Genomic DNA, 26,138 nt, shown 5'->3' on the forward strand with positions numbered 1-26,138 from the left:
ACCGGTGACCTCTGAGGTCAGGTCAAGTGCCCCAGGGTACGGTTCAGTTTTTGGTGAATAACTTCGCAAAAAACGGCCGCAGAGCCGCGATTTTGGCAGCATCGTGTTCGTCTCGCTCAGGCGCGTCGAATGATATACTTTTTGTCCGGGTTAGGTCAACTTGGGGTGTTGACCTCAGGTCAAGGTCAGGTCAGCACCCCCAGGTCACGAAGTTGGTCAAAAGGGGTCATGTCGCATATCATTCGATTCGGCAGGTCTTCCTGAGTCCATTGGTGGCTTTCCCGACTCGCTAGCTCAATTTGATCAAGAGTTATTGACGAAAAACTAATATGACCTTGATGACGTCATAAATGACGTCACGCAAGGTCAACATTGCAAAAGTGACGCATCTAACCTTGCAAGGAGTGCATAAAATCACGATTCTGTGTGCTTGAGATAGTTGGAGATCGTTCCCGGCGCCAGAATAGCAGTTTGAATTTTTCCCTATTGACTTATAATGGTGAGGTCACGAAAATGACCTGACCTCATATGACCTTTAGGAAAAATCCGAGATATACAACTTGTGGGACTCATAATGGATACTAGATCCTGCAAGTTTCATTTCCCTGTGACATCTCCTCTGGCAGTGAGGGCGTTGCGAAGTTGCGACATCTGAAGACCGTGCAGAGGTTCACTTATGACGTCATAGGTCAGTGACCTGACCTGACTTAAAAATACGGTTGGTGTCAAAAGATGCGGCTTGGATCAAAGGTCAGGTATGCCAAGTTTCAGCTCTCTATCGCCAGCGTGTTCGGAGCTATCGCGAAAAAACCCTATGGGGGGGCGGCACCCGCCCCCCCCCCCCTCGGCCGGCGAGGGTTAACCCCGCGGTCTCAGTACATTTCTAAGACGCTTCTACGCCCTATTTAGCGCTAATGGCTCGTATCACACCTTCGTAAGCGAATCTGCCGCGACTCTAGAGCTTTTCAGTGACATATTCATTATTCAGCACATGCTTTACGGGAGCCTGCTAAGAGATCTCTCACGCGAAATGGAATAAGTTGCGATGTTTTGCGATAATAATTTGCGATAAAGGTTTGGTCATTAACCCGCGCACCGACGGGGGTCGTCATGCATGCAAACAATTAACCCGCGCCGTGCTGGGGGCGTTTTACGCCCATCCCCCCTCAGGCTTTTCGCAAACATCTAAGAAGCCGTGTTTGATACACCTGTTCACACATCCTTTCCGCACATTTTGTGAAAATTTAAGACCCGGGTCCTTCAAGGTCAGGTGACCAGGTCACGTCAAGTGATCTTAACTCAGAAAAAGTTCAAAGGCTCGCTTTAGGTACACCGACTGAACAACCACTTTGAAACTCTCAGCGATTGATAAGAGTAACATTATGAGTGAAATGTATATCTCGGATTTTTCATATTGTGACCGAAGGTCAGGTCAACTTTGCGACCTCTATTAAAAGTCAACAAGAGAAAATTGAAATACGCCTCTTTTGGACGAATGTCGTTCTAAGCCCTCTCAAACATCGGTTCATAAGTACACATGACACCCTAAATCGGAAAAATGCACCTGTGACCCCTCTGTGCGCCCTTGAGGTCATCTCAGGTCATGAAAGGTCACCAGCAGCCTTATTTATTTATTTATTTATTTATTTATTTATTCGTCATCCTTCCAACGGGCCGGTATGCCCATTTACAGGAAGGTACCCCTCCCCCCTGGGCAACGGCTAATGTGGGAGCCCACCCCACTCCTGGTGACACAGCTGGGGACGACGCCGCGGAACGGGCGGCACCGGGGATCGAACCCGGAACCTCCCGCACCGCGGGCTGACGCCTTACCAACTGCGCACCAGGGCTTATTACTATAACTTTTGATTGAGACGTGCTAGAGCTTTGAAAACCGTCCAAATATGTTCAGCTCGACGATACGGATCGACTGATATGCAACACGACCGTTCCCGGTCAGGTCATGACCTTGACCTGAGGCCAACTTTTCACAATGACCTTACAAGGTCAGCTTATAGTTCGTTCGACGCGTCTCGACGAGATAAACACGATGCTGGCAGAAGTAATGTTGTGGCTCTCTTGAGTCAGCAGTTATTACGGAAAAACATTTTTTGTGAAAACTGCTATTTTTATAGTTTTTGCGCTCTGGAGGCTAAACCGTTGACCTGATGTCAAATCTCAGAGGAAAACGCAGAAAGGTCTGTAAAAGGGCTATCGAATGCGCTCTTCTGCGGTGCTGTAGCTCTATTGGTTCCCGAGTTTGCCGTTGGCAGTTTCCAAAATTGTTGAAATAGACTTAAATTGACCTTTGATGACCTCTGGTGGCCTGACCTTTGACCTGACCTAAAAATGACCTGAGTATTTCCGTCAATATTTTTGACGCTCTTTAGATTGCCGCTTACCGCGTGTCGCTACAAGGCCCAGGATCCGAGTTAGAAGGAGGGGAGGGGGCGTGAAAACGCCCCCCGCAGCACGACACGTAAAACTTGGGTCACCAGCACGGCATGGGTTAAACTTAAAACAAATAGTTGATCACATCTTGACGCTTGTCAACTTACCTAAAAGATCCCACTCCCCGTTGGGTATAAAGCTAGAAGTATCACCTTCCTCTCCACTCATCACCAAATCCAACTGAAATACACAAACGCATATGTTAGTGCTGTTGAGTGTCAGAGAGGGAGGGCGGGAAGAGAAAGGAGACAAGATACAGACAGACAGAGAGACAGACCGATAGACAGGCTGACAAACGGACAGACAGACAGACAGACAGACAGACAGACAGACAGACAGACAGACAGACAGACAGACAGACAGACAGACAGACAGACAGACTGACAGACTGACAGACAGACTGCAATTGACTGACTGATATGCCATACGAAACACGAACACAACGCAAATTGTTATGCACACTACTTGTCTTATATATACTTCAGTAGTTTAAATAATTTTGATATTTGCCGTTTCCTACATAGCGAATTATATTCCCTGCGTAAGCGCCTAGTGCACACCGTAACGAGAGACTAGAGTCTTTACCAATATCGTAAAAAAATGGGCCGTTGTTGACCATACCAAAACAATTCAATGATGGGACGGAACATTCTGAACACTCGTAGAGTACCCGCATGCGGTTTAATTTTTGTATTTATGCTGTGCTCCTCTGCTTCATTTTGAGGTTACGATTAGATTAGTGCGCACAATTTAACGCACCAGTTGTTTCCGAAATTTAACTAACAAAACGGTTTTCGTATAAAAGACATTGACAACTACCATTGAATTCCTTTTTTGATGTCTTCCTTGAAAATCGCCCTACTTTTACAAGAGACTAACGTATCGACTTACTGTCAGTGAGGAATGGGAAAGAGAAGGCAGCTATAAAATGGGGCAGTGTTCGCCCCATTAAAGCTCTGTGCGTCAGTCCATTAGCCATCCGTCGGCGCCCATTACAGAGCGGCTACTCAGTGTTTTGTGCGATGAGTTACGTCGCCAGAGCGACCATCATGATGGCGGCTTTTACGTCCACTATTTATGGAGATTCCCCTGTGAGGGGAAGAAGTCTACGGAGCAGATCGGTTACCGCTTCAGTAGCGCCGCTGTTCCGCTCGAGGTGAGCTGCCACTGATATGGCAGTATTAAGGGCGACAGGCGAGATCCGTTCCCGTCAAATGTGGCATCGTAGCCCTATTACCCGGATATTGAATTCAATGTAATTTTGTTGCAATAAAACGACATCAATCTGACCAAATCTCAGGTACATTACACCGGTTTCATAACAAAATTACTTCTAATATAAGTTGTCTGCTTTCAATGAGGCTTCTCTCACTCATTCTTAATGACGCTTAACTAAAATCATCAACCCCCAGAGCCAAGCGAAAAAATCCTAATGTTCGGTTGCAAAGATAAGGATCAGCGTTCGCTCAACGCTACTGCAATTTGCAAAGTGAGACTTGACGCATTTAGATCGCCCCACAGATGCCTTGCTTTGGATACCTTCCCATTCCGCGAACCCTTGCAGCCTCGGAGCTTCAAAGCATACAGACACAGCGGCTGCTGCATGCCGGTATAAAAGGGCTGAGGTGCACTTCTTCCTGTCGTAAGGAGCTACGCCGGGGCACAGTGCGCCATCACAGCCACACTAATGCCCCAACTTCACCACATGGCAGCGCCACGATAGCGAAACAAACTTTCAACCGCCTTTTAAAAGATTGCTCCAGCTAAAGCCCTCGTGATTTGTGGCGTTGCACTCTGGAATCGTCAGAGTCTGTGTACAATGACAGAATCGTATTACGTGACGAATCGAAAACCTAGCCTGCGCATTGCGCAATACTTACGAATACGAGTAAAGTATGTATTAGTTTTAGTGGAAGGGTCCGGCAAACAAGTGATGCGGCGATGAAAAAAGTGCAATATTCACGGTTGTGTGCATAAAGTTATATTTATAAAATACGTCTGTCGCAATATTCTAATGGTAAAATTACGTAGTAGGAGGAAAATATCAATTCTAACCTCAATAATGATATTGATTGATCTTTTCTGGGGAATTATTATGTACTTACCACGCACGCATGCAACGATAGCGATTTATATGCGAATGCAATATAAAGGATGAATAATAGACGACGAATCAACGGCAAAGCTCCAAAGCAGTTTTCATTATCCCCTTTGTGAATAATGGAAAAGACTCAGGAATATTTGACCCGGAGGCCAAATTGAGTGGCAAATAAGATATTGAACACTGATTTAAATTCCATTGAACTAAGCTCAGCACAAAGATCTCCTGCCATGCATCTTTTGGAGAATATGTTATGGCAAATAGTCCATTTTTATAGGGAGCACGCGCAAACGTGTACCGCTTAGCGAATTGAAGACGTTACGTTTGGTGACGTTACGGTGTTCTTAGTTGTCTTTCAGTAAACTCTTCCAGCCATCGCAATATCACCTCAGTTGGACCGCATCACTTGGACACCAGGGAATGTTACCCAAATACAGCTGAGCGTCAGCACCTGCTCTTTCACATGGCGATTGTTATCAATAATAGCATGTCTGGTCACAAATGCCTCGGTATGTTATCGCTGATGCAGTCAGCGCCAATGCACTATCGTCAGCTGGATTCACTCAGCTGTCGAGGCGGCATAACGCAATGCAACAGCGCTCAGGCAATCCTGTTCGTTCAGGTAGCCTTCTGTACATCTCTGTAGCCTGTATCGAAGCTCCGGCCCGGCGCTGCGGAGCGCCTGGGAAGGTCCCGCGCCGCGCCGGCTGTCGACCCGGCCGGCTCCAATCAGAACTCCGCCGCTGGGAAGTGGGAACAATGGGAGGTGTGTGTCGCACGCGCGGCCGCCCGGCGCCGCCACCCGCCCGTATTGATCGTCACATTCCCACCGGAAGGCACATTGCAAAAGTTGCCGGCCGGCGCGGCGCGGCCGGGCAGCCGGCGCCCGCAGACCCAGTGACGTCACACGTGACGGCCCGTGACGTCACCGTGCTGACCACCCGACATCGGCAGAGATTTCCATAGGGCGCGGCTCGTCCGCCGCTATTGTGATCTTTGAAAGCAGGCGACGCCGCCAGCCGACTTTGGAAATAAAAGTTGGTGCAGTTTAGATGAGTTCACAAGGGACTGGGGCACTGCATTCACCGGGTTCGGTTCATAAGCATAACTTCGTTGCTTAGACTCATGCATTCTGCATAAATGAATTGCTACCATCGAACTTCAGCCTAGAGGCTGGCGGAACCTGAAATCATATTGCTGTTTGTTACGTTGGACACAGCCCTAAGGACTCACAGTGAACAGGCTACATTCGTCTAAGCGATCGCGACTCGATGTTGACCGATAACCGGTGATTTACTGGCGGCCGGCACTCGCTCGTGGTGCTCCGACATCTAAAATGGCTCCTTTCTCGAGCACGTGACCGTGTAATAAAATTCAACATGACGTCACACTCTGGGTTTGGTACGAGCAAACAAATGGTGCCATATTTCACCCAGCAATGCGAAATTCTTGTGAAGTTCCGGTGAAGACCCAAACAGCAACAAACATGGGATGATATATGCGACTGACTTCTGAACATTCTGGGTTTCTAAGATTAGTTGCGTATGAGAAAGGATTCCAAGATTCTAGGAAGACAAAATTGATTAACAGCCTTATCTTAATGTGGATTTGAATAAATTCACCGATATGTCTGCAGATTTGCTTCATATTTTTTAAAATATTCAGGCTGAATTTATGGAACAAAATGAGTTTTCCATTTTTTTATAGCAGCAGATCGCCTCACAAAACCAACATTTTTCCAACAGTACTGGACAAAGTACTGGGTACAACATATGAACCCTGTGTATGAAATACGCGGCAATTTTGCGGCATCTAACTCACAACATCCCATTTCATTTGCCGGGCCGGTGTGCGTGAACGAGGGTTCGTAACTCGCCGGCTGCGACGGCTGCCGCACATAGAACATAAACACAATGACGGCGCCTTCATGGAGAATTAGATTTACCGACTTCATCAGGGCAGGCCGCGCTGGCGTCCGTCTTGTGCGCTGGCGTGACGGCCACGGCGGCCTATTCGACGCCACCGCCGCCGCCACCGCGGCCCGCCGGCGCCGTTGCCAAGACTGACGGCGACATTTTCAGACAAAACGCTGTGTGTTGAGGCAGCCGAGCGGACAACTGCAGGAGGAGCCGAGCGGAGAGGCTCGAGCGACCGCGTTATGTCGTTCTCCGGCGGCAAACAGCCGGGACGAGCCGCCGCCGCCCGCCGCCCGCCGCCCCCGCCCCCGCCCCCGCCCGGACGGCCGCCCAGAGCCACTTGTTGACGACAGTGGCAAACGGACAAGGCTTCGCGTACATGTGTGAACTTCGCCGCGAGTTCGTAGATGGGACGACGAAAGAGGGAACAGAGGCGGAGCTGAAGATGGCGACAGATGGAGACAAAGGCCGAGACCCAGTATGAGGGATAGAAACGGAGACAGAAACGGAGAGAAAGACAGAGACAACGACGAAGACAGAGCTATCTCCTTCCATCTCTCCTCCCTCATCAATCGCACTCTGCACCTCTGCTCTCCATCCACCTTTCTCCTTTCTCTCTCTCTCTCTCTCTCTCTCTCTCTCTCTCTCTCTCTCTCTCTCTCTCTCTCTCTCTCTCTCTCTCTCTCTCTCTCTCTCTCTCTCTCTCTCTCTCTCTCTCTCTCTCCGTCCCCGCCACGCCGTCCTTCAGGTTAGGTCAGCCCGAAATAGTCGCCGGTTGGAGGTGATACGAGTGGCCCGGCTTGACCTGCTGATCAAATCACACCGTCCTTGGTGGCGGGCGGGGTCAGGAGAAGAGGTTAGGGAAGACGACACCCGGTGGCGAGCGAGGTGACGGGCGGAGGTCAGACGACTCTCGCCGCCCCCGTCGCCGCCGCCGATAAAATGACAAATCGACACTGAGCCGTCAGACAGGCCTGGGCCGTCAGACAGGCGCCGCCGCCGACACCGGCCGCTCGTCTTCCCTCACCCACTCTCCTTCGTTCCATCTACTCTTATTCTCTCGTTCCTCCCATAGACCCTCTTCTTTCTTCTTTCTCATCCCTCTCTCCTCTACTTTTGTTTATTCTCTCTCTCTCTCTCTCCCTCTCTCTCTCCCTCTCTCCCTCCATCTCTCTCTCTCTCTCTCTGTGTGTCCTCTCCTCCTTCTTCTAACGCTCTTATCTGCTTCTTACTTCTTCTTCTTTTTCCTCTCGTTCTCATGTCCTTGACATCCTATTTCTTTTTTCTGATGCCATTTCTAGCTTTCATCTTTCCGCCATTTACCTTATCTTGTATTTACCTATTCATGCCGTCCTTAGTTCTTTCATTATTCAGCCAATGATACAAGAAGCGTTTAAAGCAGTCAATGCAGATCTAAATTCAATGATTGATTCTGAGTAGTGCCAAGTGGGCCAACGACTTCGGCCCAAGAAGTAGCAGAAAAGTGTAGCGAAAAAGATGGTCAGGAAGGCACTGATGATGAAATGAGACCATCTGGATCATGTAATGCAGTGCTATGTGGGAAATTGTGCCCACCGTGTAGCCTAATACGTATATTTTGCAAGTGCATGCTCAATGTCGAACAACAGTTGCCTACCCTCTGGCCCTGCTCGTGCACCGTTGTGCAGCTGTCTGCTCACCTGCCACCCATCGTAGGTCCACGAGCCGAACTTCATGGTACACTTCTGCTCGTCGAACGGGAACCAGGTGATGTCGATCTTACAGGTGGACTTGAAGATGCCCGGCGGCACGTACAGACAGCTGCCGTTGTGCTGCACCACCACGTTTGTGGGGTACGTGCCGTCGAATTTGTCATCGGCACTGGAAACAGGCGGTGGGTCTCAGCGACAGTGCATACAATATCAACGTTCACCCGAATTTATAGTTAAACGAATGATTCAGGAGGACCTCAAGCGGATGATGCAAACTGCAATATAACAAGCAATAAAAACACACAAAACGAATGGCTTCCAGACACGTCAGGTGATCGACGCTTACTTTTGTGTAGTACTTGACCACTACTTCGCGGAAAGGCCCACCCATGTAGCTGGCCTGATTTCTAGGTCACATTATTTCAAATGCAGCATGAACGTGAACAAGTGCTCTAAGCCAGGATGCAAAGGACATGGTCAATAGGACCCAGCTGATCGACAAATCAGTGGCATTACCTGTTGTACATGAGGACGTCCGGCTTCCACAAATATTTGGGATGGATGTGCAGATTGTTGACTCCTCCAAATTCCTCCGGGTCCCATTGGAGGTTGTAGTCGTCCCATTCCTGGCAATTATACAAATATTATAAAGGCACATATCCCATTTATACTTAAGAGGAAATTATTTAAAATATAGCATAAGAGTATGGTGATTGTATATGACACTACATGTTTAGCTACGTCATGGCCCCTTTGTGCAACAAAGTAATGATGCTAGAAATTTAGGGTATCTACTTCAAACTACTTTGAAGTTTATTTGCCAGAAAAAAATGAGCAAAATATTTGAGGGACAGTGTCACCGTAAAGAAGATCAACGGATGAATAATCATGATTAATTGGGAATGCATGAAAATTAAAGCAAACTAAAAAATGATAGTGGCATTGCATGCACGTAGAAAAAAATATATGCATTGTGACTTCGCACACTGAGTAGCAAGCATGCACATAGCACATTGCACAAAAACACGATATCATCATATGCAAGTAATATTAGTTATGCAAACACTTACAATGCAATTTATGATTAAATTAAAATGAAGCATTCATCGACATCGTGAGCATGGGAGAATATGTTTACATGTAGTGTACACTAGGGTTACCCGCGTGCTCCGCAACGCGAAGGGGGGATTTTTTGACCCGTGGGTATTGGGTTGGTCTGTGTCGGTTTGGTTGGTAGATATCCATTTCGTTCGATTGCTTTTTGACGGCCAAGCATTTTGTAAGAAAACAAAAAGATACATCGCATCGAGGTGCCCGTGTCGTATTATCATGCGTTCTACTTTAGAATGATTCGAAAACTGGCGTGAAGTCTTTTGAGGGCCATCGATGAATTTCGCTAAAAATGACAATGTGATGGTTTGGAACATTTACATTTTTAAGGATACTGTTGCTAATCATGCAAAAATGAAGAGTGAATATTGGACAGAATTGAATGCTCTATCCAATGGTACCATATTCAATTGCCAAAGGTATCAGGTTATGCAGCAAACCCCGTGTGATTAATAAAGTGGCACAAAATTGACAAACACCATTTTCTCTAGCGATTTGTACCACCTTGCCGTCGATCAATTAGCTATTCACAATTTTTATATGAGAGGCGGTACATTTCTCTTGCAAATAGGCGTTGTTTCAACTCGCTCCATTTAACGGTCACCTAAAAATAAAATCAATTCCAAAATACGTCAAAAACCGCAATTTTTCCAATAAAAGTATCCTCATGGGTGCACGTGGCGCGTGCCATCTCCTGCACCGCACACCATTCGATAGCCCGTTCAATTATCTACACGATGCTGTTTTCGCCGTGCCGATCGGGCCCACGGTTACCGAGATATTGCACGGAGATGGGACCCGTGTCGGGCAAATTTAGCCGTTTTCGCCCGATTTCGCACGCCGATTTATACATGTAAAGTCTATGACGCGAATTTGCACTTTTTGGCCACGCGCCTCGCGCTCCCCATCAATCCGATCGAGCTGAGACCCCTCAAAGGCACGTCGCGCATCCTTGATCTATAAGTTGTGCAAGTTTCACCGCGCTAGGTGCAACGGTCTGGCCTGTAGTTCACGCAAAGCACGACCAAGTCGGGACCTCGGTAACGGACAGACGCACCCTCCTCAAATAGTAATATAGATGTAGCATTGAATGAGTTATCAAAATAAAACCTATAATATATATCTATAGTGCTTATCGTATAAATATCATGGAAATATCTCCGATGTTTTCCCCGAGATTGAACATTGTGTCGCACATTCATCAATCCATCCATTTTAACTGAAGTTTTCTTGTGTATTTTTATCGTATTCTTCATTGTAAAAAATCGGCATTGGCAGATGATATGTTCTGACATAAGCATCTCTCTCAGATCTCGGCAGCATTTAACGTCGATTTCAGTAAAGGATTGCCTATCTCTTAAGCGCGCGAAGAAATCGTCTGGGGTTTTGTTATCAGCCGCCGGCAGTTGGCATCCAATAACGACACAATTATGCAAATGGATAGTCATTTCGCGCCTCGCCGGGGTCGAACAAAAAGCGCGCCACCGCCTCTCGATTTTGAACACTTAATAGGAGTTTGGCTGGCGAGGCTATCGCAAAGCGTCCTGTGCTTTGCTTAGCAGCAATGACAAACAGACAACTCTGTACCGAGCTTATGCATGTCGTGCAACTAAGAAGCAGCTATCTGAAACTCTAATCCTATACCAGCTAAGAGATCACATCACATTGGTGCTCTCGTTGACCCTGTCAGACTGAGTCCGCCCGTTCACTGAGCTCCATAAGCCCGCTGACCGGCGCGCCGCCGAGCCGCCTCCGCGGGGCCATTGGGCCCGAGCGCGCTCGGATAAAGTGGCGATCTCTGGGCTTCGGCGCGGTGGGCCGAGCACACTTCCTGCTGCGGCCGCCGGTGATCAACGGCCGGTGGCAAGCCGTAATGTTTGCGCAACTCGGACCATTTCTCTCCATCGGGGGTGGTCATAAAACGACCATTGTGGCCGCCCGGCGCGCCGCGGAGGCGGGCAGCGTGTCCGTCGCTGCGGGTCAGACCTAACCGCCGATCGCGAACCATGGGTGGGGCTGGGATGGGACTATCAGAGGGTGACGAAGGGAAAGAAATAAGCTGGTGATGGTCCCGGGATGGGTGGAGTCGCGCGTAACCACGAGTCCGAAGTCACTGGGGACCACATGGAGGGCCGCGAAGACCAAATATTATATTTCAGGAACAGCCTTCGCCCGAGTGGGGGGGAGGGGGGCGTTTTTGGCCACACCTGCCAGTTTTTTTGCACGTGTGAGGAAAACCGCCGCGCGCACCGCTGCAAAACTTGGAATAGGTTATGATGCGTCAATTTCGCATCACGTGTGAAGATTTTGACCCCAGGTCACCTGAGGTCAGGTCACCAGGTCAAGTAAAGTAACCATGCCTCTAAAAAAACTATGTGACTGACGACTGTCATTCCCAGTTAACCCGCGCCCGGCTGGGGGTCCTGGATTTCCACGCCCTGCTGGGGGGGGGGGGGGTGTTTGAACACCCCCCCCCCTTGTAACTCGGCTCCTGGGCCACGTAGCGATACGCGGAAGGCAGCGTTCGAAAGAACGTCAAAAATAATGACGAAATCACTTCGGTCAATTTTTTGGTCAGGTCAAAGGTCAGGTCACCAGAGGTCATAGAAGGCAAAATTTCGCCGATTTCCAGGTCGAATGTCGAAAATTTCCAAGAAGCCAACGCATAACTCGGGAACCAATAGAGCTACAGCGCCGCGGAAAAGCGCATTCGATAGCCCTATTAACGCCCTTTCTGAGTAATTCTCTCAGATTTGACCTAACGTCAACGGTTTTGCCTGCAGGGGGCAAAAACTGCAAAAATAACCGATTTTTTCGGAAATAGTTTTTCTGCAATAACTTTTGACCCAAGCCTTGTACGAGCTTACTTTTACCGGCATCGTGTTCCTCTCGTCAAGACGCATCGAATGAACTATAACTTGACCTTGAAAGGTCAACTTGAAAATTTGACCTCAGGTCAAGGTCATGACCTGACCGGAAAGGGTCATGTTGCATATCAGTCGATCCGTATCGTCGAGCTGAACACATCTAAGGCGTTTTCATCGCTCTAGCATGCCTCTATCAAAAGTTATTTGCGAAAAACTGTTAGATACCATTCGTGACCTAATATTACCTCAGGGCATAAACAAGGATCACGGACACCATTTTCATGTTCTGTGTGTTTGAACCACTTGTAATTCGGTGTTTGGGAGTGTTTATAATGTCTTTCGTCCAAAAGAGGCGCATTTCAATTTTCTCCCATTGACTTATAATGGGGAGGTCGCAAAATTGACCTGACCTTAGGTCATCGATATCAAAATTCTGAGATATACATTTTGTACATGCTATTGCTCTTAGCAATCGCTGAAAGTTTCAAAGCGATCGGTCACTCGGTGTAGCTATGACAGACATTGAAACTTTTTATGAGGTGAGGTCACTTCAAGTGACCTGGTGACCTGACCTTGAATGACCTTGGTCTGAAATTTTCACAACATGTGTAGAATTGATGTATAATAAGGTGTACCAAAAACGGCGGCGCTCCGCGCCGCCGTTTTTGAGATATTCGCGAAAAACCACAAGGGGGGTGTTCAAACACCCCCCCCCAGCAGGGCGCGGGTTAAATCTCAAAAGTTTGAAACTCGAGCTTTTGCATGAGGAAATCAGTATGAACAATTCGCATATCTCTAAAGTCTTCACATCGGTGACCTAATGTCAGGTCAATTTTGCGAACTCTCCATTTTCCAAATTTCCAATTTTCTGCCATAGGTAAGTCAATGGGAGAAAATTGAAATGATCTTCTTTTGGCCGAAAACACATTCAAACACCGTGACACAGGTAAAAATGATACACTGAACCGGTAAATTGTAACTGTAACCCCTTGCATGCCCCTGAGGTCATCTCAGGTCATGTAACATCTCCATGAGTTTTTACCATAACTTTAGGTAGAAACATGCTAGAGGCTAGAGCGCTGAAAACACCATGAATGTGTTCAGCTCAACAATAGCCGTTTTCACGACGGCCATCTGGTAGACATTTGGTGCACATCTGGTACAGATTAGGTGCAGATTTGGTCAAATCAGGTTCAGTGTGTCTCTTAGCAGCTATCAGCTAGGGTTGCACTAATTGCTTATATGCCTGCTTTGTCATATTATCAGAGAGCATCATCGATTAAAACACTGAAATGAATTCATAAAATGAAGATATTTGCTGTAAAAGAAATTAGGTGCAGATTTGGTCAAATCAGGTGCATTCGCCGGATAGCCCGTAGTGAAAACGGCTAATACCAACCGAATGACATGCAACATGACCTTTTCCGTGACCTTGACCTGAGGACTGAGGTCAATTTTTTTCCAGACTTATAATTTATTCGACGCGTCTCGACGAGACAAACGCGATGCCGTAAAATCAGCGTCATACAAGTTTGGAGTCAAAAGGCATGATACAAAAACCTATTCCGCAAAAACGCCAACCTGGAGGCTAAACCGTTGACCTTAGTCCTTAGGTCAAATCTGAGGGGATCGATCAGAAAGGCCTTTGAAAGAGCTATCGAATGCGCTTCCCCGCCGCATTGAAGCTCTATTGGTTCCCGACTTATGCGCCAATTTGTGAAAAGGTTGTCAAAATTGGGAACAAAAGTTCGTGAAAATTTTACCTTTGGTGACCTCCAGTGACCTCAGCGATGACCTGATCAAAAATAAGTGTAATTCTGAAACATACTGTAGCGAGCTATCTGTTGCTTTTTACTGCGTCTTTCTAACTTGCTTACTTTCCGAGATAACCTGCAGAGTGGCCAAAAAGCCCCCCCCCCCCCCTGGCGAAGTTGGCTGAAAGGCCTACCCGGGCGAGGGCTAAACCATGGATGAAGTAGTAAGGATGAGGTAGAAGGTAATCCATGGCTAAACAAAACATCCATAGATTTGTCTTCCGTTGACTACATATTACTTTTCACGTCGATTTAGAGACAATATTTGGCTATTTAACCCTATTAGTGGCAGGGGGGGGGGGTTGTTTTTATCCACCCCTCAGGTTTTTCGGGAATATCTCCGAAACCGCTGAAGCTACGATGCTGAAATTTTCTGACTTTTCCTAAAACTAAATTGGGCACATTCCCTGAAAATTTCAAGTTCATAACTTTACCAGGGGCGGCTCCAGAGCACTGGGAATTGGGGGGTCCTATTCGTGAAGCGAGTCATTTGGGCGAAGATCACGATGCTGCACCAGTTTTACGAACAGTGAATGAAAGGTATCATGTGATAACATATACAGTTATTGTGCATCCTCTTTTGACACGTTTTTGCTATAATAGGCGGATCCAGGCGTCCAAAAAGGGGAGTTATGTTTTACCTCCCAACATAGGTGCCCTGACACCGCCTATGCATGACCAATACAATTGTAGTCGTTCTCTCATAAGAAAATTGTAACATAACAAGACCATTACCACCCTTTTTAGAAACAGTACCAACAAAAACCTTTTTTACTATACTTTTTGTGCACCCCCAATCTCAATGATCTGTATCCGCCTATGATTTTTGAAAATGCATATTTTTAGGATCCATGTGAATTCCTGGTTCATTCTCTATCGATCGGCAAAAGTTGCGTTAAGATTGGTTCAGAAACCTGGCCGTGATAAACAGTCTAAAATGTATCTGCAATTTGCCCGTTTTTACCCCCCTCTACCCCCCCTATTGACATTTTTTAATTTTTATTTTTTAGAAATGTAGATCACGTTGAGCGAAATCGAATGCCGTTTGAATTTTGAAAATCGGCCCGTTAGATCTCGAGATATCAAGGGGGGGTCGTAAACAGCCCCCCCCTGCCACTAATAGGGGGTAGCCAGGAGCCTGCCACTAATAGGGTTAAGCAAATTGAGGAGGTCGTCAGTGTTACTGGGGACGGTCCCCAGTAACCCAAAAGTCACTGGGGACCAGTCCCCAGTGTCCCCAGTGGTGGTTACGCGGAGATATAGACAAAGGGAGGGATGGGGTAGCAAAATAATTGGGAAATTATGCGGGTGTTAGCAGTTCACGCTGAAAAAGAGGGCGTCAGATAATAGCTGACAAAAGAGAACTCCGGGTCTTACACACAATCCTCCCCACTCTCTGCCGGCTCGGGCCGAATCTCCTCAATCTCCTCTCCTCTTCCCCCCTCTTTCCTTCCCCTCCTCTAGTTCCTACCTGCTGACAGAGCCAGAGAGCCGCTCGTGCTTTATTGGCCGTCTCCCTGCTGCCCACTGTGCGCCCCTGTGGGAGCGTCGCACCATTCCCGGCTTGGCGGTCATGCCTGGTTAGAGACGCGTCCCATCAGCGTATAATACCGCGGCCAACCCAGGCATGCATCCGACACGGGTCAGATCAGAGACAGACAACAGGAACAGAGCCGTAACCGAGACCGTGGGCATTACATTAGTGTTCGAGCTTAGATGGAAATATCTGTGCTTGAACAAGTAAAACCGCAATGTTCTGCATAGAGATCGCACGACTCCAAAAATGATCCACGCCCATTTTCCCGATATTCGAACCATTTAGTGATAGAGTGTATCCTGTACCTATGACTGTACATACGTCTTTGAAGCATTTAAACAACTTAACGTTTTGCGTGGTGTTATGAAAATGTACTTGCTCCCATGCTCACAAGACGTTTTTTTATAAATGAGACATGGTTAATTCAGCATTGTGTTTAGCAGCGCGATCAGCTGGCTTCATTTTATTGGAGCAGCGATAAAAGGTCTGAAGAAAATAAAGACACCTCTTACTACCTACTTAATCGAGTATCAAATCGAAATAACTTTGACTCGTGTAAAATAATACAACAATTTCTAGAACGAAAAGCGTTGTGCCTTGTAATTTTCTCCGTATACCTTTAATCGCATTTCCGATTATGGTTAAAACCATTATTTAACTTACCAGATTTAACCAAGTGTTACTTATTAGAAGCTGGTTCTTTTCATCCTTGAACAGAAAACGTGTGTTAACACTGTGAGCTGCTGTGCGCGCAACATGGCAACGAAACCGGGACGGACGAGTGTGCAACCACAGGCGAACAGCGTTCAGCCACCCCTGATATGGACAGTGGACACTGATCATCAAAACCCGATCAATGGATAAATTTGAAGCTAGCAAAACGTCACTTTTTGTAATGAGCGTGGTGCTCTGCAATGTGCATCATGAGCCAAATCGAAAAATACACTGATTTTGAAACGGCACCCAATGACAACAGAAGTGTTTTTGTCAACCGTTTTGTGTCCGAGGTTGATATTGTTGGTCCGGGATTGAGCTCTGTTTTTCTGCGATAGACTGGTGCCAGACAGAGGGAGAAGTGAGCGCGTCTCAAGTCAGCTGGAAGACACCAGTGGCGGCCTCAATCCCACGCCGTTTGTCAAATACGCCCTGCGAGTGGCACTAAGAGGCTTTATATCTCCTTAAATCGCCGCTGCCGCCCCGGCGAATGTCCTGTTATCGGGCGCCGATTTGGTGCATGCCGTCCCGAATGGCCACTCAACGCAGCCTAGCTGCCTAGCTGATGACAGCGGCTATTTTATGGCTTTAATCTGGCAGTTCGATTTGAGATATCTTCCTCGCTTCCGCGTTAGCGTTACAACGCCCCCAAGAGACCATCAAACACGACGCCTTTCGTCAAAATGTCGTGCACTTTCACAATGATACAACCTGCATTACTTCTCGCTAAGATAAGAGTGTGCCCCCACTGTGCGCCTGTCTGCACCGACCGTCCGTCCCAGCTCTAGCATGTGGCGCTGCAGAAGCTCAGGCAACTGCGACCGGCGGGACCGGCGAGTGGCGCCGAGTCGACAATCCCGAGCTGTCTGACCATGTCCAGCTCAGCTCGGGGAGCTCGCAGCGGCGTCACCCGCCAGCCCCGGCCGCCAGCCGCCCTTTCTGCGAACCCCTCCACAAGGCACGGAGTCATTTCATTCCGGTGGCAGACGAATGGCTCGAATTGCCTGTCGGCGGCGTATGTGAGTTCTATTGCAGCTGATGTCGCTGCCGTCTGACGAATGGCGTGACCCGTGCCTCGTGTTGGCCCAACACTCAGCCCGCGCTCATGCATTGTAACACGGACAAGCTCGCCGGGCGTGACAGTTACACACACTTACCAAGTTTAACCAATTATTTGACGTAAGAATCTGATTCTTTCGTCCTATGAAAAAGAGAAGCGGGTTATACCTTCACCCACGAAAAAGAGCATTGAACTTAGACAGACTATCGTTTCATCAAGTGAAAGGAAGAGTGAACAGCTTATAAAACTGGATTCAATAAACAAACTATATCTACACCATCGTAATGGTGTATAAGCGTCAATTGCTGCCACAAAACAATCACGCTGCACCACCAACAATTTTAGAAGCCATTGCATGGCATTACTTATAACTTACCAAAATCCACTTTGGACTCATAACCGACCGGATCGACCTTACATCAGCCAACTATGTGAACGTGATTACCGTGCAGACCGGACCGAGGACGTCAATAGCCACCTTAACGGCGGAGACGGTAAGGTATGTTGACGGATCGGATAGGGACGCACGGCGAAGTGAGGGGAGAGAGGGGGAACAACGGGAGGGGGAGGGACGGCGGGAGGCGCATGGCCGCGGGGAGGCAGGGGCGAGAGGGAAGCGGAGAGGGACATGCCAGGCGCCAGTCGACAGAGGGCAGCGAGCGCGGCAAGACGTGCAGCAGTGATTTTTTTTTTTTACCTTCTTCCATGGAATTCCTAGAACGCTATTTCGTTTTTCTCGTTAAAGGGGAGGGGCCGTTGTGAACCCGCAGGCGGTGTGGTTCTCTCGAGAGAACTCGTCAGCGGGGGATCGACCTTACATCAGCCAACTATGTGAACGTGATTACCGTGCAGACCGGACCGAGGACGTCAACGACCAAGCCCCTACCAGATCATGTCAATGCACTTGAACACATATCGCTCCACAGTTCACAGCCACCACAACTAACACAGAACAACTGCGGAACAATCAGAAGAAGCACTGATGGCGACACAGAACAAAGCTCGCAACACCCATACAGCACCCAGACTGAGCACTTAACACAAAGAGCTGTCCACCACCGCCTCGACTCCCCCATCGACCCCTTGCTCTGCACCCCTCCTCCAGGCAATCTCCAGCCGTGTCATCACTCATCTCTCACTCCCCTCCTCTCCCTCTGCCTTCCTCTCCTTCCCATCGTAACCCGGGGACCGGCTCTTGGCCCCGATCACCCCGCAGGTCGGGCCTGTGCCGCGCAGTGCGCTCCTGGCACTGCCCTGACCCGCCGCCGCCGCCGCCGCCGCCGCCGCCGCCGCCGCCCCGTCCAGCGCGGCGGCCGGCCGGTCGGCGACGCGGTTAACAGCGCCTATAATCCAGTTGTGAGCCGGGTTACCGACCACTCACGGGGTGGCGCCGCGACAAAATCCGATAACCGTTCGCCGCCGACACGGTTAGCACCGGCTGAGAAACGGCCGACCGGCGCTGTGCCCGGTTATCACCTTCACGCCCAGTGGACAGACGAGTTTTGGCAGCGTCTGCCGTCTTGGCTGGAGCGGCTGGGAAGAGGGCAGGTTCCGGCCGGAAATACTCTCGGACAATGGAGATAGTGGAATACAAGCTTACCGAAATCTACTCACTAAGTTACAAGATTGAATCTCGAACCTGAGTTTCAATGTCAGTCACATTACAATGAACAGAGACTGGTTTATTTCTGGTGCATGGACATTATTTGTTGCGTAAGATTCCTTTCGGGCATGGCTGAGCTATAGTGAGCCTGATCTTGGATTTTTTCGATGCACCAGAGATCACATATAATATGTATAGGGTCGTTGAGTGGGCGCACTAATCGTGCCGAGACTTCCGATACATTCGGCATCAAACCGCTTATAGCGGTGTCATGGTGACTAATTCTTGGGCGGTATTTTTCTGGACCCCAAACGGCTCATCACCGCCACGTGAGCCAGTGATTTCAACACCTGTCTCTCTGCCCTTCCTCCTGGCAGCCACCCATCAGACAGGCCTGATCCGGTCAGGTCAGGTCTGGCAGTGTGACCGGACCGTCACCCAGACCGTATCGAGCGCGTGTGTTTATTGCCGGCCCTGGAGCAATAACGGCGTACCGGGCATCCCGCCGCCATCGACCGGCTGTGAGCACGGTCTAATGAGGCAGCGGTCCTCGACGTACGCCACGACGCGTACCGTTCCCTCGGCCGCCGCGCCGGGGAGACCCGGATAGGGGGAGAGGTCTGCACGGGAATGTCTCACTGGAGACACTGAGATGGAGCGTCCCCAAGAAAGAGAATGTCACAGGGGAGACAATCACTGGACGGGTCGGCCACTAGTCGGACAATGTCCCACAGGAGACACCATGGGAGGGGGCGATAATACGGCAGAGTACAGAATGTCACACGGGAGACACTGTATGAGGGTGGTCGCATGATAAGATGCACTGCACTGAAAACGAAAATTTCACCATTACGGACACATAGAACGGCCATGTCGGGAAACATCAGGGACCACACCTGCCCCCACAAAGACAAAACACCGAGACACAGTCTGGGAGACAGATACTTGTCATGGCTCCCCTGCACCGCCCAGCAATTTCGAAGCTGTCAGCTGACTGGGTCTGAATAAAAACCGCAAGCCTCTCACCACAAAGAAAACAAATTCCCACCACAAGCGAGCCAACCCACTTGTATGCCACGTCACTACTCGAATAACGCTAATCAAAGAAAGGGACCCGCATCATGTAATGTTACCGACTGACCACGAGACAACTCTTTCCAGCGTAACGCAACAAACCCCCTGATTCTTCTACTCCCCACCACACCAAACCCCCATAACAACGTTTAACTACTTGACCACTGCTGCCAACATCCAGGACCACGTGTGCACCGTACCACATCCAAGATCTGCTGGAGCGTGAGGCCGAACTTGACGACGATTGGGTGCGACTCGTTGGCCACCGGACGCTCCAAGGTGTTGTAGTCCTTCATCACCTTCTCCAGGATCTGGCGCTCGTTCTTCCCCTGAATCGACCCTGCAATAAAGGAGACGCGGATAAGCATTGTCTCGTTCTGACAGCTAGTGCACATCTATTCACTCTGGAGATTTAATTTATAAACACGTAAACGATGAACCCATCTGAAAACAATGACAGTCGCTATAGTTCTCTCTGACTTCACGACATAATAAATGGCTCAGCCAGCGCAGGTGATCGATATCCCGTACCGACTGATTATGCAGTGTCCCGAGGGTTACCGGTGTCACCGTACGTCTCTGAAGGGAGCAATGGTCACAGAGAGAGAGAGAGAGAGAGAGAGAGAGAGAGAGAGAGAGAGAGAGAGAGAGAGAGGGAGAGAGAGAGAGAGAGAGAGAGAGAGAGAGAGAGAGAGAGAGAGAGAGAGAGAGAGAGAGAGAGAGAGAGAGAGAGAGAGAGAGAGAGAGAGAGAGAGAGAGAGAGAGAGAGAGAGAGAGAGAGAGAGAGAGAGAGAGAGAGAGAGAGAGAGAGAGAGAGAGAGAGAGAGAGAGAGAGAGAGAGCTATAGTTCCCTGAAGATTTCCCGTTCCAACACTCCCACTGATTGATCACTCAGAGTTCACCAGTAACCTTGGGCAATAGCCTGGACCTTGCGCAACATTGCATAATGCAATGAGATTGAGTGTTCCCTATTATTCCGTAGATAAATTATAAGCCACGCCAAACACATAGTTTTCCCTCGTCTGATTCTCCATTTTCCGATTATATGCAAGCACCACACCCCACACAGCCCAAGCGCCACTTTTTCCACCTCACGAAGTACCCTCAGCAGCCTCAGACGAGCGAGCAAGTGGTCAGACATCTCGCTCGAGACACCTCTCGTGTCCGCTGGCGCCTCTCGAACGAATCCACAGTCCACACCGCTCCACTCGTATCGCCCTCCGGAAAACACATCTCGCCGTCTGCGTCCCCGTTCCCGACCCGCGTCACCGCCCGGCGCCGGCGGCGGTCGCGCGGGCCCGGACGAATGTCCTATCCATCCATCCGGTCCGGAGCAGACGCCTGCTCCGGCGAGCCGCGCTCCTAGAGCCGTCTGTCGACCCGACTCGAGCCGCTCATGCATAAACAATCTGCCGGTCCGGAGGCGGGCGGGCGGTGGGGTGCCGGACGCGCCTCAGGCTATCGCGTCCGTCACTAATTGAATGTGGTCCCGCGGGAGATGTGGTCCGTCCGCGGCCGCGGCGACAGACCGCATAGCGCTGGAGATACGGCGAGAGCGGCGAGAACAGATTGACGGACGGTCCTGCCCGGCCGGCACCGGGGAGCTCACGTTGAGGGGGATAGGAGGTCGAAACAAACGGAAGTGCGGCTGAAATATGCGGAACAGCTTGAACAGCGTGAAGCGTGAAATGCGTTATGCGTTGGTCACTTGACAGAAGAGATTCGGGAAAAGTTTGACGAATTTATATATGAAATATAAACTCTAAAATGACGTAGTGGAAATAGCCGTTTTCACGACGGGCTATCCGGCGAGTGCACCTAATTTGACCAAATCTGCACCTAATATCTTTTACAGCAAATATCTTCATTTTATGAATTTATTTCAGTGTTTTAATCGATGATACTCTCTAGTAGAGATGCTAATCGGATACCAACTTTTTGGTATACCGGTACCAAACCGATACCAACTTGGTATTTGGTATTTTGATCCTAATGTTGTTGGTATTTTGTTGGTATTACGAATCCGGCTAATGTATAAGAGGATACGAATTCGGTAAAAAGTTGGTATTTCCCTCATGTTCCCAAGTTGGTTTGGTTTCGGTATTTTTCATGGTTTTGGTTGGCATTTGGTTCGGTATCGGTATTCTGATTTTCCGTTATTGACATCACTACTCTCTAGTAATATGACAAAGCAGGCATTTAAGCAATTAGTGCAACCGTAGCTAATAGCTACTAAGAGACACACTGAACCTGATTTGACCAAATCTGCACCTGATCTGCACCAAATGTGCACCAGATGTTTACCAGATGGCCGTCGTGAAAACGGCATTATCTACTATACCATCATTCCCAAAAGATATAACTAAATTCGCTATTTTACTTCTCATGACAGTATCTTATCGTTTTGAAAGCAACCATCTTGGTGTTACGATTTCAGGTTTGCTATCACAGCTAAGATAAATTGAAGTAGGTTGCAAACATCGTAATAAGTGTCGCAATCAGAACGCCTGTTAGATGTTCAGATGATATGTAGCTATACCTACACTTTGTATGAAATTGAGACTGGTGTGAAACAGGTTCTGGAGATACATGTGTCTCCCTGCACCTTAATTGGCATTAATGCCATAGTCGTATACAAATAAACATTTGATCCCCTACCTGGAATCCCTTCTACACATAAAAAGTATTACTGACGGGCGAAAGAAATTGCATGGTCGGGCGTATCAGCTGAACCGGATGTGAAATCCGGTGGGCCGACTCGACCCGGCAGACCGGACAGCCAAACCGAGATAGATGGATGTGCCGGCGAATAAATTGTGGCCACGCTCGAAACGAATGAGCTGAATGAATGGATGAAACGGGCGACCGGAATTTAATGATGACTTGACGATATTGAGCGGACATCGTGTGGGCATTGCAAGGGTCTGTGTTAACCCGCGCCCCGTTGGGCTCTGCCGAGCAACGCGCCCCGTTGGGGGGGGGGGCCATTTTGGCCCCCCCCCTAAGATCTCGAGAACCACGCAACGTAGCGACAAGCGGCAAACGGTGTTGGATAGCCCTATCAGGGAACTACCTTGTGACCCAATTTTATTAACCTAGGTCAAACCGATGACGTCACAGGTCAGGTCAAAGGTCCAATTTTCACCGTTTACAGGCATATCAAGAAATGCGTTGTACAATCGAGTAAAATGCATTTCATTGAAAATCATCGATGGGGAAATGTTCTTCAAACACATATTTTGCTAGTTGAGGTCACTGATACCAGGTCAGGTCACAGAGGTCAGGTCACTGGGGGGTCACAATATGAAAGTGTCGTGTGATACATGTTTTATGGTCCATTTTACATGACAAATGCGATTATGTGGGTCAGGCAGCCTTTGGGGCCAGCTTAGGTCACGTTTTGGTCAAGGTCAGGTCAAGGTCAGGTCAAGGTCAGGTCAAATTAGGTCAAATTTCAAAGTTGATATTTTTGCATAAAATGGGTATCGAATCGATGCAGCTCGTCACGGGGAGTTCAATGGTGGTCTTTGTTTTGCCGTACGAGGTCTAGAATCGCTAAAAATTGAGTTCAAAAATTTGACGTCATCATTTTTGAACAGTTTTTTCGCTATAACTTGGCCAAAAAACGAGATATCGATCTGAAATTTGGTATGTATATAGAAAAGCGAAGGGACTATCACATATATTCCGGTTTTTTCGAAATTCGGAAAAAATTTTGGATTTTTTTTAGTTTTTCAAAAAAAATCAATTTTTTGAAATTTTTTGGGTCAAAAACCCAAAATTTTGAAAATCCGAGATAGCAGTTTTGTAGCGCCGCTTTTTGTCTACTAGACCATATAAAGAACTTTGAAATTGCTTGATAATTGTAGATTTGGTGAGCGTTTCAAGATTGCATGTTTTTTGCTCATTTTTGCTCGAACATGACCTCAGTTTGACCTCAATAACTCCTGACCTAAGGTGACCTAAGACTTGAAATTTGGTGTGAAGGTGTCAAATTGATGCCCGGGAAGGTACTGAAAATTTGGCGGCGCTGCGCGCCGCCGTTTTCTTGCTATTCAGGAAAAACCACAGGGGGGGGCCAAAATGGCCCCCCCCAACGGGGCGAGGGTTATAAACAACTGCGAACGAATATATGCGGTGGTGCAATGAAACACTACCGTAAACACGCTAATATTGATACATGGATATAATTTGCCCAGTGGATGCTTACCTACATGTAGTTATGCAAACATCAGAATGGTAAGCGAATATAGCAAGAACAAGGACAAACAATATGGCCAAACACGCAGTTAGAGCAACAGAAGCTCGTTAGGATAATGTTTCTTGCATGGGCGCCCGGAAATAATAGCTCATAACGCTTGTAGTACATAATGAACGAAAGCGCAACAACAAAGGATAAATGGATGCGTGTGGGAATGGAAGGCAAACGATGCCGACACACAAGAGAAGAACATTTACCGAGCAGAGGAAAGACTCATGGAAATGATGTAGTATTCATAGTAGATATCCAAAAAGGCAGAAAGTAATCGCAGTACGATGGATCTTTTTAGCAGATGCCGACGTAATGGATAATATTCTGAGAGTTAGATGGTTGAGACTTGAGATAAAATTATCGAAAGCATTGTACGCCAGTTCTTACGAAATTTTTGCCAAAAAGGAGCATATAGGATGAATGACTAGTAACTACCATGAATAAAAGCATACACATTTAAACAATGTTACGATATCGATTATGTTTTGGGCATGTGGAATAATCAGCGTATTCCCTGCGTACACGCAAGACAATATAAGGCGAAATTCAATGTTCATCCATGCATGCACGTTAGAGGTGACAGAATATTATTAGCTATGCTATTGTGTAAGATATCCTTCATGAACGACGTCGTACTTTGCCTCTGCTCTAATGCAGCATAATATAGCTATAGCATCCCCTAAGATTCTTCGATGAGAAGGTTTCCATCAAAGAAACTATCGGATACTTTAGAAATGACGATACCAATTTATTACCATGAAGAGGGGCACACATCAAGGTAGGATATACGCCACAAATTCATTAATATCTACCTTTACTACTGTGCAAATATACTGCATCGCTTAGTTGTTAATAACCATAATATTTTAGTTTCGTTTTTAAAAAGTGGCCCTGCGGTGTGCGCAAATCATCCCTGTCATAATAGGTGATCTGGCCCGTCAGGAACCACTTATCTCTGGATGAAGGGCCCGCCTGTTGAAACGCAGACACTCTCCGAGGAGCATCAAATCGCCGATGACGTATTTGCTTCGCTGCCGGACGATGCTCAAGGAGCGAGCGTGTTCAGTAGTCGGCCACTGACAGATGAATCGGACCAATCGAAAGAGCCCGCCTAAATGATGAACCGCCTTTCAACGGTGCGATATATTGGAAGAAGCAATCAGAGACCAGCTTTGTCGAGAGTTCAATGATCTCCCTTGTTTTACCTATTGTCAGTATCCTGCTCCACACTTGCATTGTGGAGGCGCATGTGCAATGAAATAGGCAAATAAGCATGCATGGTGAAACACAATCCAGTTCACTTACCGCTACAAGACAAATACTAACACCTAACACCTGTCCTTCGCGGCAAAAAAAAAAAAAAAAAACACACATAGTGTCAATATTGTCTACGGTACGAATCATCCTCAAACCCTGCAGCTAAGGGTCCATGAATAATCCTGCTGCCATGAAATTTGCATGTGGCCGTCCATGAAAATTCAGCAGCCCTCAGCAGCTGGAGTGGAGACCGGAGTGGCGGACCTTACAGTCGGCCGGCACGCACACTCTCCGCGTGTGTATTCTCAGAGAAACGCGGTCGTTGTTCGTCGCTACGAGAGGATCACGATTGCGTGGAGTCTTAAATACTCATCCTTTTTTCAGTGAGGTGGGAAGGAGGAAAAGAGCTCCGCTATGCACTTCCTGATGCATCATTCAGAACTACCTCGCATTAGGTAATGTATTACAAATGAAAAGGTGAATACGTTTTGATAATACATTTTTGAATAATCGGCAGGCCGCTTATGCATCGATATCAGTCGGTTACAACTGCACTCGAAGTCGCCAAATCTGTAGCACGCCATGCTTTATCATATATTGGTATCTGCTCTCACAATGGGCGTAGCAAAAGATAACTATCTCCAATTTTCGACTCAGCAGCGCCAAACATTGACTAGGTTCTAAAATTATT

General features: G+C 48.0%; 1 protein-coding gene across 2 annotated transcripts in view; it reads right to left on the minus strand.

The window, feature by feature from the left end:
• Positions 1–26,138, minus strand: part of LOC122390199 (neuronal acetylcholine receptor subunit alpha-7-like) — a 69,576-nt gene that overhangs the window by 33,184 nt on the left and 10,254 nt on the right. For both annotated transcript variants that reach the window (XM_043382926.1, XM_043382927.1), the window contains exons 2-6: positions 20,139–20,278; positions 16,151–16,195; positions 8,676–8,785; positions 8,148–8,328; positions 2,559–2,631 (exon numbers count right to left, since the gene is read on the minus strand). In XM_043382926.1, the coding sequence (XP_043238861.1) occupies positions 2,559–2,631; positions 8,148–8,328; positions 8,676–8,785; positions 16,151–16,195; positions 20,139–20,278 (549 nt within the window). The remainder of the gene's footprint in view (positions 1–2,558; positions 2,632–8,147; positions 8,329–8,675; positions 8,786–16,150; positions 16,196–20,138; positions 20,279–26,138) is intronic.

The sequence above is a fragment of the Amphibalanus amphitrite genome, unplaced genomic scaffold, assembly GCF_019059575.1.
Source record: "Amphibalanus amphitrite isolate SeventyFive unplaced genomic scaffold, NRLGWU_Aamphi_draft 000386F_arrow, whole genome shotgun sequence".
NCBI lineage: Eukaryota > Metazoa > Arthropoda > Thecostraca > Balanomorpha > Balanidae > Amphibalanus > Amphibalanus amphitrite.